Source organism: Rana temporaria, chromosome 10 (genome assembly GCF_905171775.1).
Source record: "Rana temporaria chromosome 10, aRanTem1.1, whole genome shotgun sequence".
Taxonomy (NCBI): Eukaryota; Metazoa; Chordata; class Amphibia; order Anura; family Ranidae; genus Rana; species Rana temporaria.
The window spans coordinates 15588269-15603970 of record NC_053498.1 but is presented as its reverse complement, the minus strand read 5'-3'; the positions used below and the strand labels follow the sequence as shown (position 1 = coordinate 15603970).

Here is a 15702-nt window from a genome sequence, read left to right as displayed (position 1 = left end):
CTATCTGTAACAGAGTAATTTTTTCCAATGATCACATCTATAAGGAATATTCTTCCCAGTGCCCGTCACACTAATGTACTGTGAGCTGTAGATATAGACTTATTAGCTGGGGTTCTCTAAACTAAGGTGACCAGATTTTTAAAATGAATATTTTTTTTTATTGGCAAATGGTAAACCATTTTATATGCATATTGTCCTCAAATTATATATGCAGTCAGTGGTGTAGTGTGGGTTGTCAGCGCCCGGGACAAGGCAAGAAATGTGCACCCCCGTCAGACTTTTAGCACTCCCTGAGTCCCTTCCACTAGTAGTACTGACCAACTTGATTCCTACACTGACCACTGCACTAACCTACATGATTCTTACACTGACTACTACACTAACCTACCTGATTCTTACACTGACCACTACACTGACATACCAGTTCCCTACACTCACCAACCTGATTGCTACACTGACCACTACACTGACATACCAGTTCCCTAGACTAACCTACCTGATTCCTACACTGACCACTACACTGACCTACCAGTTCCCTACACTAACCTACCTGATTCTTACACTGACCACTACACTGACATACCAGTTCCCTACACTCACCAACCTGATTCTTACACTGACCACTACACTGACATACCAGTTCCCTACACTCACCAACCTGATTGATACACTGACCACTACACTGACCTACCAGTTCCCTACACTAACCTACCTGATTCTTACACTGACCACTACACTGACCTACCAGTTCCCTACACTCACCTACCTGATTGCTACACTGACCACTAGACTGACCTACCAGTTCCCTACACTCACCTACCTGATTGCTATACTGACCACTACACTTACCTACCCGATCCCTTCACTACTCACACCCTCACCCCCCTATATGCACAGTGTAGATCGGTTGATTTTTCTGGCCTCCATGATAATCCATCAGAGCAGGGCTCCCCAGCACCAGGTACTGTTCCCGACACCCAGCCACTCCTCAGTATCCCCTGTCAAGAGCTTCTCCAATAGTCGCTGTACGCTCTGCACCGCCCCTCCCCTCCGATGTTCTCACACACACATGGGCCGTCCGCACCAGAGGGATCATGGGGCACAGGCTGGACCACAGGAGACACAGGGTGGGGCTCAGTAATGATTTTGCGCCCCCCAAATGTTGCACCCGGGGTGAGAGTACCACATGCCACTGCAATCCGGGGACAAATTCGGGGACAGACTGTCTCCGGGGACAGTGTCCACAATCTGGGAACTGTCTCCAGAAACCCGGGATGGCTGGTCACCCTACTCTAAACCCAAAAAGCGATTTCAAGGGCTCCAGGTTAAAAAGGTTGAGAAAAGCTGCTCTCACATATTTTTTCATGCATCTCACCTAAGTTGTACAGGAACAGAAGCCAGTATAACAGAATTTTAGAGCGTTCAGATGGTCCCTGATGTGCGGACATCTTGCTGTCAGTGCTGTAGAGTTCCCGGCCTCTCCGATGAGTGTCCCAGTGTTGTGGAAGCCACTTGCAAAATTCAAAGTTGTGCGATGGATTTGTATATTTTATTGCTTTTCTCTCCATTGGGTCTTGAAGTCAAATGAAAGACAAGGCACAGAAGCAGAAACAGAGCTGTAAATATGTGTAGGCAACCAAATGTAATGTGTGAGGAATTGTATAGCTATTTATAGCTGGAATCTGATGGGCTATGCCAATGTTTCTCAACTCCAGTCCTCAAGTATCCCCAACAGGTCAATAAAGAGAACAGACCCCCTAAGGTGGACTTTTAAGGCACAATTAGTAAAACAGTATTTAGGAGTATTTTTTAGGTAAATATTAGAAGATATTTTAAAGTACGAAAAGATTTATTTATTCAATATATTACATAAGAATCAACATATAAAACATGGAATGCACTGTATGTCCACAAGGATGCATGTCACCGTGTATTTTTATGATCAATTACACTTCATTATTTTGCACACGTGATTTGATCAGTCAATCAACTCCAATGATGCCAGGGCCAGGGGGCGGGACCGAGTCCTGTAGTCGGCGGCTATGGACGGCGAGTACAGGATGCGTTAGCGCGCCCGCAAGGTAACCCCCTTGGGAGAGCCCTTCCCAGATGGGGTTATCAGAAGCGGGGGCAGTCGAGACAGCCGCCGAGGGACCCCAGAAGAGGAGGATCGGGGCCACTCTGTGCAAAACAAGGTGCACAGTGGAGGTAAGTATGACATGTTTGTTATTTAAAAAATAAAATATTCAAAGCTTTAGTATCACTTTAATATTATGAAATGGTCATACACCATCGGGAATTTATCACTAAAGCTGCACAATGTACCTATCCAAACGATTCCCTTGTGGTCTTCTTTATTGCCACCACTATGGGCCAGATCCACGTAGCGTGGCGCATTGTTGCGGCCGGCGTAGCGTAACTTACAGCAAATTTTCCTTATCCTGAAAGAATTTGCGCCGTAAGTTACGGCGGCGTAGTGTAACTTTGGCAGGGTAAGGGCGCGCAATTCAAATGGATGTGATGGGAGCGTGTTTTATGTTAATACGTCTTGACCTGACGTAAATGACGTTTTTTTTTAATGGTGCATGCGCCGTCCGTGGAGGTATCCCAGTGCGCATGCTCTAAATTAACCCGCAACAAGCCAATGCTTACGACGTGAACGTCATTCTACGCAAAGCCCTATTCGCGAACGACTTACGCAAACGACGTAAAATTTTCTAAATTCGACGCGGGAACGACGTCCATACTTAACATTGAGTACGCCTCATATAGCAGGGGTAACTTTACGCCGAAAAAAGCCTTACGGAAACGACGTAAAAAAATGCGCCGGCCGGACATACTTTTGTGGATTCGCGTATCTAGCTAATTTGCATACTCGACGTGGAATTCGACGGAATCGCCACCTAGCGGCCAGCGTAAATATGCACCTTAGATCCGACGGCGTACTAAGACGTACGCCAGTCGGATCTAGCCCAGCTTCAGGCGCATCTTGTTTTGTGGATACAAAACAAAGATACGCCGGAGCAAAATAGAAGTTACGCGGCGTATCAATAGATACGCCAGCGTAACTGCTTCGTGGATCTGCCCCTATGTCTGTGGGAGCCTGTAAATTATTCCCCCTCACCTATTGAATGTTGCAAAAAGTCTGAAACCATTTTTATGGAAGCAAAGCAGAGTCCCTACACGGAAAGACCGACTCATTAGGGTGCCAACTACAACGGGAGCCGAGGAATCGGTACATAAAGTAAAGAAACGCTACAAACAAGTCTTGGACCTTTTTGATGGAATTGACCTCCTCTATTGAATATAAGACAATCATAATAATTATAGTCCAAGTCCTCTTGGTGCATGCCTAGATGCTGAATTCAGAGATGTGAGATGATATAATAGGTGTTTTCTTAATGTTTCTCTTCCGCTTTCTTTTTTTTGCCCTTCCTTGGTATCCCTTTCTGTTTCAAATATTTTATTGAATTTTATAATTATCAACAGAGAAAATTGAGTAGTGTCCGTGATACTTTTTTTTATTTGCACCAACATACAATTTTTCAGGACAAGCTTTCGGGTATGTCCCCTTCTTCAAGGTCCAAGCAGGACTGATTCACAAATTTCAATTGCACTAATACGGCTAAAATCACGTCAAGTATAATTATCAACAAAATTCCATTAACAGAGCATATACAATAATATAATAGAAATTGATATTCTATTAACAGAGCATATACAATAATATAGTAGAAATTGATATTCTATTAACAGAGCATATACAATAATATAGTAGAAATTGATATTCCATTAACAGAGCATATACAATAGTATAATAGAAAAAGGCGTAATCATTCAGGAAAGTAACTCTTATAAATGTAAATGAAAATTGATAACCTAGCAGATTGTAGCATAAGATTATGTAACATGAAGTGTCATAATCATAGCTTCATGGCAGCTATTTGACGACAAGTAATTGAGAAATTAAAGCGGAGGTTCACCCTAATAACATGTATATCTGACCAACTTCCTTACATTCGTAACAAGTACAGTCCGTTATTTTTTTTATGCTTTACGTACCTTGTAATCCATCTTTTCAATCTACTTCTCCCCGCGGGAGTAGGCGTTTCTATGCCTAGGGGGATTGTCATCTGGGAGGTCGCCCAGATGACTTCTGCCCCCGCCCTCCGTATTGCGTAGGCGCGCACAAGTTGCAGGGTTTCCGAAAGAAGCCGAACATGCAGAAATGTGAGTCGGCTCTATACGGCGCCTGCGCTCTCCATGTTCGGCTTCTTTCGGAAACCCCGTAACTCGTGCACGCCTATGCAATACGGGGGGGCGGGGCCTTAACCGCCGGGGGGAACAGACGTCAGTCATCTGGGCGACCTCCCAGATGACAATCCCCCTAGGCATAGAAACGCCTACTCCCGCGGGGAGAAGTAGATTGAAAAGATGGATTACAAGGTACAAAAAGCATAAAAAAATTAAAAAATTGCGGACTGTACTTGTTACGAATGTAAGGAAGTTGGTCAGATATACATGTTATTAATGTGAACCTCCGCTTTAAGTTGGTGGAAATAATAGAATATACTGTCATCTATAAAGAGAATAGAATTGAATGAACCTATAAAGAAATATTAAGTTAATGTGTTGTAGAATAGCTGGGCCAGGTTCCTTCTCTTGGCTTTATCTGGTGCGAAGGTCAAAAATCCCAACCATTCAAAGCATCTTCTGTTACAGTTGGTATATCAGATAATTAACAAGAATAACCCCAGTAGAGGGGATAGGGCACAGAGGGGACAGAGAAAGAAATGTCCAGGGGGACCAATGGTTAGAGAATCAGGTGAAGGTAGCGGGGTGGATATTATAATCTTTCAGGGAGAAATTAGTGAACAGTCCATACCAGGGGGTAAATAGTGTTTGATCCAAGGTCTCCATAAGGATTCAAAATTAGAAACTGTATCTAGTAGTATAGCTTCAGTTTTAGCACGTATCATAGATTGTGTGACTTTTTGTTTGATTGACTTTATGCAGAGAGAGTTACATTTCCATGCTTTTGCTACAGTTTGTTTAGCTGCCGTGGTTATAAAAATAAGTAATTTGAAGTGCCTGAGGACATAGATTTATCAGTCTCTTCTCTACAGCCTCACTGCACAGCTGAATGAATAGGAATCGGTCTGAGGCTTCCTACTCATTCACAAACTGAAGCATAGTAAACCATTTGTTGAAGCTGTAATAGCTGTAAAGGCTGAAAAGCGTGGGCCAACTCAGTTATTGAACCCTACGGACTAAGATTGGGATGCCATTAAAGGAGTTCTCTGACCTAAAACTTTAACCCCCGCTGTGCCCGGGCTGTAAAACTATACAAAATAAACTGTCACTTACCTGCCTACGATCCCCCGTTGTTCCGATATCGCCGTCCCGTTCTCCGGTCCCGGTCTCTTCCGCTTCCTGTGTGTCGGTGACTCATAGTGCGCTCAGCCTATCAGCGGCCGCAGCAATGTCCCGTCGCAGCCGCTGATAGGCTGAGCGCACTATGAGTCACCGACACACAGGAAGCGGAAGAGACCGGGACCGGAGAACGGGACGGCGATATCGGAACAACGGGGGATCGTAGGCAGGTAAGTGACAGTTTATTTTGTATAGTTTTACAGCCCGGGCACAGCGGGGGTTAAAAGTTTTAGGTCAGAGAACTCCTTTAAATTTCATGTGCGTGTAAATGCAGGCGTCCCAATACTTTTGGTAATTTAATGTATATGGGCTTCACAGGGACTGAAATAAAAAAATGTCTTAAGTCAGACTTTGATAGATATTCAGTAAACCTGTTCTTGCCATCAGGGCTTCCCAGTCGTAGATGGAAGGTTGCTGTATATGGTTCTGTCCATATGAGTTAATTGCTGTTCAAAGAAAGAAAATGATGAGTTTAATTGGCATATATTCATGGCACAGAGCATAGGAAAGACACATGTGGGAGAGATTTGAGCTGCACACCCCGAAACAGTCGATTTGGAGAAGTTCCCCCAATGGGGTTTTTTAAGCAACGATTTAGCAAAATCAAAGAATTATATAAAAAACAGTCTTTATTTAAAAAAATGTAGATTGATGTTAACATTTAAAATATCAACTCTGGTTGAAAGACATGGTACATATTCCACAATACAGCAATGCAAACATTGCTGTATTGCTGCCACCTGAAATTGAGAAGCCGGGGGGGGGGGGGCCTTTACAAAAAAAAGAAGAAATAAAGAAAAATATATATTAAAAAAGGGGGGTAGCCCTGGGGACGTCTGGGCCCTTTCATAGAAAGAAAAATAGAAATAAAAAATATATATATATATATATATATATATATATATATATATATATATATATATATATATATATTTTAAAAAGAGGGGCTGCCAACTGGGGCCCTTTAATAAAAAAAAATTATATATATATATATATATATATATATATAAATGTAGGTATATATATATAAAAAGAGGGGTGGGCCGAGTGATAAAGTGAGCGGCTATGGCCGCTCGCTGTTTCACGGGAGCGCGCCCGCAATTACTGACCACCATGCGAGCTCTCGCATGACTGTGGTGACTAATTGCGGGGAGGACCAGAGACAGCCGCCGAGGGACCCCAGAAGACGAGGATCGGGGCCACTCTGTGCAAAACGAACTGCACAGTGGAGGTATGTATGACATGTTTGTTATTTAAAAAAAATTTTTTTTTCCTTTAGTGACCCTTTAAGTTTTTTGTGAACTACAACTCAGGAGACCCCAGTGGGAAGGTAAAGTCAGCGAGCTCCTCCAAAAAGGTGGCAAGTACAGTTGCTGGGATCTTGTAAGCTTGTTCTCACTGTGGCCTGTGTGCAGGGGCGGACTGACAACTCATGGGGCCCCCGGGCAATAGAAGATTATGGGGCCCCCGGGCTTACAGATGGCCACCAAGCCAGGAGGCATTACAGAGGCGGGGCAGCTAAAATCTCAGGATTTTCACATCAAAAGCATGTCGGTTTTGGACATATCAGGGACAGATGTTAAAAAAACACAGATTTTTACATACTGTCACTGGTTTTAATGAGCCTGGCAACCCTGATGGGGCCCCCTAATGGCATGGGGCCCTCGGGCAGTGCCCGAGTGCCTCAATGGTCAGTCCGCCCCTGCCTGTGTGCCTCAATGCTTTCTTGCAGTACCAGCCAGCCTCTATATTTGACTACTCCAGGTTAGATCCTCTATGGACGCTACTCTTCAGGACATCTGGACACAGAGGCGGCTCTTTAATTAGGCAAATTAGGCGGTCGCCTAAGGCCTCGCACTTACATGGGCCTAAGGCCGTCTAATTTACCTGTGATTAATCACCAGGATGGCGTGCCACCACCTCCAGCGCTGCCCTGTTTTCTGTTCCCTGCTGTCACCTTGCTGGGTCCCGGATGTTATATTGGCTGCATATATCTGATGGGTGAGGAGGGTGCTGATCACCTGTGTGCTAGATCCGTGCATCTTTCTGCAGCCATTTTTCTTCCTTGAATTTTTTCCCATTTTGGGGATGTGAGTGGGGCCTCATGTCTATATATACAAAGCCTAGAGCTGCCTCTGTCTGGACATGGGTCCCCTAGCTCTAGCTGGAGCTGGGACCCAGATGGACTTCTTCTAAGCTGCCCAGAGGGCCTGAGACTTGAAGCTGGATCTTCTCCCGTAGGAACAAGGCCCCTGCTGCTCCAAGCCCTAGCCTATTTATACACACCTCAGTCCCCTACGGAAAGCAGAGCCCCTGGAGAATAAAATGGTGGAATTTGAGATTTGCTATGCTGCATTATATTTGTACAGTTGTGATCAATTTCATATTTTCAGGAGAAAAAACAAAAAAACACTAGTGCAAACAATATTATACCAAATTGTTTGTAAAATGTAAAAGTATTGGGTTACATCAAGTAACTAGATACCAAACATCAAAAATAATCAATGGGCCAGATTCAAAAAGAGATACGACGGCGTATCTCTGAGTTGCGACGGTCGTATCTATGCGACTGATTCAGAGAATCAGTTACGCATAGATATCCCTAAGATCCGCCAGGTGTAAGTGTCTTACACCGTCGGATCTTAGGCTGCAATTCCAGGCTGGCCGCTAGGTGGCGCTTCCGTATTTTTATGCGAGGAATATGCAAATGAGGATTTACACCGATTCAGAAACGAACGACCGCCCGGCGCTTTTTTTTTTACGTTGTTTGCGTTCGGCTATTTCCGGCGTATAGTTACCCCTGCTATATGAGGCGTATCCTATGTTAAGTATGGCCGTCGTTCCCGCGCTGAGTTTTGAAATTTTACGTCGTTTGCGTAAGTCATTCGCGAATACGGATGGACGTAATTTACGTTCACGTCGAAACCAATGACGTCCTTGCGACGTCATTTAGAGCAATGCACACTGGGATATGTACACGGACGGCGCATGCGCCGTTTGTAAAAAACGTCAATCACGTCAGGTCAACACACATTAACATAAAACACGACCCCCTTCCACATTTGAATTACGCGGCCTTACGCCGCAACAGATATGTTACGCCGCCGTAACTAAGGGCGCAAGTTCTTTCTGAATAAAGAACTTGCGCCCAAAGTTAGAGCGCCGTAACGTATCTCAGATACGTTACGCCGGGCGGACAGATACGCCGATGTATCTGAATCCAGCCCAATGTTGATTGGGAGAGTGAAGTTGCACTTTAAAAATGCACCAAAAACATAAAAAAAGGGCCCTTAGGCAGGCAAAGCGATAATAAGAACATAAACATTTCAGTTTAAATGTATCTGATGTATATAATAATATTTAAAAAAAAAAAAATATTAATAATTGTGATAACAATACTTACCTCATATTGAGATTCTTGAGTTGCTTGCATCTACATTTAAAAAGAAACATCCAAAATGTATAATACAAACAAATATCAAATATCATGAGTGAGATGACACCAAGCAATGCAGGGGAATAACGTCCTTACAGGGTGTCTCCAACTTACAACCTCAATGCTCTGTCTGATTGGGCGATTATGTGGCAGATGAGGTTTAATGTTGATAAATGTAAAGTTCTGCACTTTGAATGAATGAATGAATGAATGAAAAACTTATAAAGCGCGGCGCATGCGAACTGAATCGCTTCTGGGCGCTAGTTGTTCGTGTCTCATGTCATCAAAAGAGCAGAGTTTTGATTCGTCTTCTGAAAGTCAGGTGGTTTTCCTCCAACCGAATGCTGGTTGGTAAAGCGTTCCATAGTCTAGGACCCTGAAAAGCAAACCTTCTTTCTCCTTTGGACTTGTATTTGGTTTTTGGTACCCTGACCAGATTTTGGTCGGTGGATCGCAGAACGCGATTCGAATTGTGAGGTTCTATCTTGTCGCAAAGATATTGCGGAGCCTTCGCATGGATGCACTTATGTGTCAGGCAGAGTGCTTTAAATGCAATTCTGTCTTTTACTGGCAGCCAGTGAAGGGTTCTCAACGAAGGTGAGATTGATTCCCATTTTTTTTTCCCAGTCACAAGTCTGGCGGCCGTATTCTGTACGACTTGCAGACGAGAGATTTGGTACTTTGGGAGTCCGAGGTAAAGGGCATTTGCATAGTCCAGTCTGGAATTCACGATTGTTCCCACCACGACTGCTACGTCTTCTTTGGGGATAAATGGAATAAGTCTGCGTAGTAGGCGCAACAGATGGTGCGCTCCGCTGACTACTGACCCTATTTGTGCGTCCATTGTCATAAAGGTGTCGAAGATGACCCCGAGACTTTTGACTTTGGAGCTAGGGGTGATGATTTGGCCCAGAATGGGCGGGGGTGTCCAGGTTGTTGCCAGTTGACTCTTTCGGCTGGCGTGAAACATAAGGAGTTCTGTTTTTGAACTGTTGAGTTTAAGATAACTCTTAGTCATCCAGTTTTCTATCAAAGAGAGACATTTCTCTAAACTGAGATGATGATCCTTTTTGTTGCAGATGCGAAAATACAGTTGCGTATCGTCTGCATAAGAGTGATAGAGTAGTTCTTGGCTACTGATAATATCAAAGAGAGGGCGAAGATAGATGTTGAAAAGCACCGGTGACAGGGGGGATCCTTGGGGGACTCCACATGACACCGTGCGCTTTTCCGACGTGAAACAACCCAATTTAACTGTTTGTGATCGGTTTTCAAGAAAGGAAGAAAACCATGGTAAATCACCTTCTGCGACTGTGGCTACCTCAGCCAGTCGCATCAGTAACAGTTTGTGGTCTACCGTGTCAAAGGCTGCGCTTAGGTCCAGCAGAACCAGGAGACAAGATTCTCCTTCGTCTGCGGCCTCGAGGGCATCGTCCCATATTTTGAGTAAGGCCGTTTCTGTCCCGTGTCCGGGACGGAAGCCTGATTGTAATGGATCCAGTAGATTGTGGGTATCTAGATGCTGTTGCAGCTGTTGTACCACTACTTTCTCCATTATCTTGGAGAGAACATTAAGGCCTGTTATGGGACGGCGGTGAGTTGGGTCCTTGGGATCCAGGTTAGGTTTTTTCAAGATGGGCTGGATTGTGCCCTCTTTCAACAGGGATGGCACTGTGCCTTCCTTAAATGACTGGTTTATAAGCTGTGTGATGGGTGGTGCCAGGATGTCGGCACATTCCTTCAGCAGTTTGGTGGGGATGATATCATTGGGCGATGTGCTGTTCCGCAAAGCACCAATGATATTTTTTGTGGTATCGATGGAGATCGGTTCCAGAGTGAACTTTGTTGATTGTAGAGCGTTTCTGTGGGTGTTTTGTGGTTGATTGACGGTGGGGTTGAGGGGGGTATTGTTTTGCATGATGCTTTCCCGGATTCTTTCAATTTTGTTGATGAAGAAATCCGATAGTTCATTGCAGAACTCTTGGGTGTCTGAGTTGGGGACTTCAAGACATCCTGGGTTCATGGTCTGGGTGACCATCTTGAAGAGTTCGCGGGGGCGGTTTAGGGCGCTGTTAATCGCCAAAGAAAAATGATGTTTCTTGGCTTTGAAGATTTCTTTATGATATCGTGTTGTTATTGCCTTGTAGATGATGAGGTTATCCTCTGCAGGACTTCTTTTCCAGGCGGCTTCCGCCCTTCTGCGCTCTTGCTTCAGAAGCGACAGCTGGTTGTTGAACCAGCCGGACTTTCTTTTTCGAATGCAGGCTTTGCGTTTCGGTGCTACTAAATCGGCTGACTGTAGCAGGGCTGCGTTTATGGCGTCCAGTGTATCTGCGGCTGTTTGATGTGGATGGATTGTTTTGATTCTGTTTCCCAAGGTAGATTTGAAGAGTTCCGAATGGAGCTTCTTCTGAGATCTAGCCCAGTGTATTGTCACCGGCTTGGGTGCTTTTATCACTGGGGGAATTTTGGAGATTATGAAATTAATTGCATGGTGGTCTGTCCATGGCAATGGTTCATTTTCTAAAATGCTTATTTTCAGATTTTGTCTGAAAATTAGGTCGAGTGTGTGACCTGAAGCATGTGTTGGCCCGCATATAAGTTGCTGTAGCCCTAATCCCTCCAGGTGATCAATGCAGGCGTCCGCAATGGGATCCTGTGCGGAGTTGGCCCACAGATTAAAGTCCCCGAGCAGCAAAAGGTGTTTGCTGTTAAGGGTATAAGTGGATATAAACTCCGTTAATGATGGCAAAAACTGCGATTTTGGCCCAGGTGGCCTATAGCAGAGGAGAATGTGAACAGTCTCCTGGGGGGAAGTTTGAAGTTGAAGAGTAAGGGTTTCCATGAATGGAAGAGGATTTTGAAGGGCTGGCTTAGTGATTGTAATGCGATTCTTGTGGATCACCGCCAGGCCTCCTCCTCTTTGCCCTATTCTGTTTTCCGTTATAATGCGATAGTTTTCTGGCACCAATTCTCCGAGAATGGTGTTGCAGTCGTCTGAGAGCCAGCTTTCTGTAATAAAGAGGCAGTCTAGATCGTTTTGTAGTAAGAAATCGTGGATTTCTAATCGGTGTTTTACTGCCGATCTTGTGTTGATCAAAGCACATGATATGTGCTCGAGCTGGGTTAAATAGTTAAAATTTTTGATGGTCGATCGTCGATCGAATCTCAAAAGTTGCTCTATTTTTAAGGCCTTTTTGGTGACGGCTGGTAATGCTGTTGCGAATTGTCTCAGACCCCGAATAGAGTGCGCAGAGTATCGCAGATTAGCCATTGTCGCCAGTCACATTGTCATCAGTCTTTCCTAATTGCGGCGGCCGCGAATGAGGCCTGGTCTGGTGCGGATGCGGGAAGAGCCGCGAGACGCCGGACGTGATGGGTGGAAGACTGTCCAAGTGAGCCGTCACTCGTTGAGTCTTCTCTCCCCGATTGGTCCAGAGGAAGGCGAAAAACCCCCGGCGTGCTGTGCCAATCTGCAGCGATCGGGGGAAAAAATTCCTTCCTGACCCCTTAACGGCGATCGGTGCAACCCTGGATCAATTGGCTAGGGGGGTGTGGTGGACCCTGCCTGGCTGCACTATCCCTGGGGAGAGCCGACTCGTTTGAGAGCGTCCTGCTCTCACTATCCCTGGGGTGAGCAGACTAAGATGAGAGCGTCTGCTGCACCGCTGAATCTATATAGCAAGAGTTCCAACTTTATTAGCTGCAAGCTTGTTCTGGATCAGTGATTGAAAAAAATAATGAAGACTCCTGTCTTACCTCCTGTTTCAAACTCCTGGTTTTTAACTCGCACTTTTGATCAAAGAATGCACTTCTGATCAGAGAGTCCACATGTGAAGCCACCATCAACTGGGAGCCAGCTCCTCTGGGAGCTTGTACAGCCACTTTAATACTCACCTGTGAAGACCTGTGAACAAACACACACCTGTGAACAATTAAACCCTCCCCTTAATTAGCAGAAAGGAAAAAGAAAAAAAAGCTGTTTAAAAAGTGTCAGAGAAAAAGAGGGGAAAAAACAAATCTGCAAGCAGAAGCAAATGATAGCCAAATCCTGGTTTTTAACTCGCACTTTTGATCAAAGAATGCACTTCTGATCAGAGAGTCCACATGTGAAGCCACCATCAACTGGGAGCCAGCTCCTCTGGGAGCTTGTACAGCCACTTTAATACTCACCTGTGAAGACCTGTGAACAAACACACACCTGTGAACAATTAAACCCTCCCCTTAATTAGCAGAAAGGAAAAAGAAAAAAAAGCTGTTTAAAAAGTGTCAGAGAAAAAGAGGGGAAAAAACAAATCTGCAAGCAGAAGCAAATGATAGCCAAATCCTGGTTTTTAACTCGCACTTTTGATCAAAGAATGCACTTCTGATCAGAGAGTCCACATGTGAAGCCACCATCATATCCCCATCAGATATTCTTATCTTTGGGGATAAGAATATGCATCATACAGGGTATTTAAACTTTTGAGCAAAACTGTATATATTTTTAACCACTTAACCCCCGGACCATATTGCTGCCCAAAGACCAGAGCACTTTTTGCGATTCGGGACTGCGCCGCTTTAACTGACAATTGCGCGGTCGTGCGATGTGGCTCCCAAACAAAATTGGCGTCCTTTTTTTCCCACAAATAGAGCTTTCTTTTGGTGGTATTTGATCACCTCTGCGATTTTTATTTTTTGCGCTATAAACAAAAATAGAGCGACAATTTTGAAAACAATGAATATTTTTTTACTTTTTGCTGTAATAAATATCCCCCAAAAATATATAAAAAAAATATTTTTTTCCTCAGTTTAGGCCGATACGTTTTCTTCTACATATTTTTCGTTTAAAAAAATCGCAATCAGCGTTTATTGATTGGTTTGCGCAAAAGTTATAGCGTTTACAAAATAGGGGGTATTTTTATGGCTTTTTCATTAATATATTTTTTTTACTAGTAATGGCGGCGATCAGCGATTTTTTTTTCGGTATTGCGACATTATGGCGGACACTTCAGACACTTTTGACACATTTTTGTGACCATTGGCATTTTTATAGCGATCAGTGCTATAAAAATGCATTGGATTACTATAAAAATGCCACTGGCAGTGAAGGGGTTAACACTAGGGGGCAGGGAAGGGGTTAAGTATGTTTCCTGGGTGTGTTCTAACTGTAGGGGGGGGGGTGGACTCACTAGGGGAAACACTGATCTTCTGTTCATACATTGTATGAACAAAAGATCAGCATTTCTCTCCCTGACAGGACCGGGAGCTGTGTGTTTACACACGCAGCTCCCGGTCCCCGCTCTGTAACGAGCGATCGCGTGTGCCCGGCAGCGATCGAGCCCGCCGGGCACACGCACGGGAGTCGGGGGCGAGCGGGGGGCGCGCGCGCACGCACGCGCCCCTAGTGGCCGCTCGAAGAGCGGACGTATAGCTACGGGCTCTCGCCCAGGAGAGCCGACCTGCCGCCGTATAATGACGGTGCGCGGTCGGCTAGTAGTTAATTGGTTGAACTGGATGGACTTGTGTCTTTTTTTCAACCTCACTATGTAACTATGAATTAATTTTATCATTATGTTAGAATTATTTATAGTAGGTGTTTTTTAACAAACTGTAATTCCTTTTAAAATTTTATTCTACCAAAAAAGGTATTAAATATGTGTTGGATGTTCCAAAAAGTGGAATAATAATTCCTGGGCCAGATTCACATAGAACTGCGGCGGCGTAACGTATCGTAGATACGTTACGCCGCCGCAAGTTTTCATCGCAAGTGCCTGCCTGATTCACAAAGCACTTGCGATGAAAACTACGCTGGCAGCCTCCGGCGCAAGGCGGGCCAATTCAAATGGGCGTGTGCCATTTAAATTAGGCGCGCTCCCGCGCCGGACCTACTGCGCATGCTCAGTTTTGCAATTCCCGTTGTGCTTTGCGCGCCGTGACGTAATTTTTTCCGAACGGCGACGCGCGTAGCGTACTTCCGTATTCCAGGACGTGTTACGCAAACAACGTTAAATTTTAAATTTCGACGCGGGAACGACGGCCATACTACAAACAGCAATACTATTGCTGAGTAAAGTTAGGGCAGGTCAAACGACGACTAACTTTGCGACGGGAAACTAGACTAGCGGCGACGTAGCGAACGCGAAAATCCGTCGGGAATCGCCGTAACTCCTAATTTGCATACCCGACGCTGGTTTACGACGCGAACTCCCCTCCAGCGGCGGCCGCGGTACTGCATCCTAAGATCCGACAGTGTAAAACAATTACACCTGTCGGATCTTAGGGATATCTATGCGTAACTGATTCTATGAATCAGCCGCATAGATAGAAACAGGGATACGACGGCATATCAGGAGAAACGCCGTCGTATCTCTTTTGTGTAAATCATAACCGTTACTCTTTTACCCAGTGGTGACTTTAATTATCACATAGTAATACAGTTGCATCTGGCACAGTCAAAAGCCAGTGTAAAAATAGACACACAGTGCCCCCTACTGTTCTGATTTGTAGAATTCTTATTTCACGCTGCATGGATAAACATGGTAGTATAGTATATATCAGGGGTCTCAAACTCAAATTACCTGAGGGCCACAAGACAAGTTTTCATATGCCATGGGGGGCCGCATGCAAACTTTCAAACTTCAAAAACAACAGTACTAGTGTCAGCGAACACATTATTACCACCAGCACTGGTGTCAGCGAGCGCATTATTACCACCAGCACTGGTGTCAGCGAGCGCATTATTACCACCAGCACTGGTGTAAGTCAGGGTTTGACAAATTTGCTTGGAATCTAGAAACCAGCTAAAAAAGTTAGGAGCCAGAAAACGCACCCTGTCCCGACGAGCTTGCGCG

At 44.7% G+C, this 15702-nt stretch overlaps 1 protein-coding gene across 2 annotated transcripts in view; it reads right to left on the bottom strand.

Moving 5' to 3' along the window:
* The window catches only part of LOC120916358 (carcinoembryonic antigen-related cell adhesion molecule 1-like), a 28913-nt gene extending 27343 nt beyond the window's left edge, over positions 1-1570 (bottom strand). For both annotated transcript variants that reach the window (XM_040327276.1, XM_040327275.1), the window contains exon 1: positions 1376-1570. In XM_040327276.1, the coding sequence (XP_040183210.1) occupies positions 1376-1568 (193 nt within the window). In that variant the 5' untranslated portion in view covers positions 1569-1570. The remainder of the gene's footprint in view (positions 1-1375) is intronic.
* Between the last annotated feature and the right edge of the window lie 14132 nt (positions 1571-15702).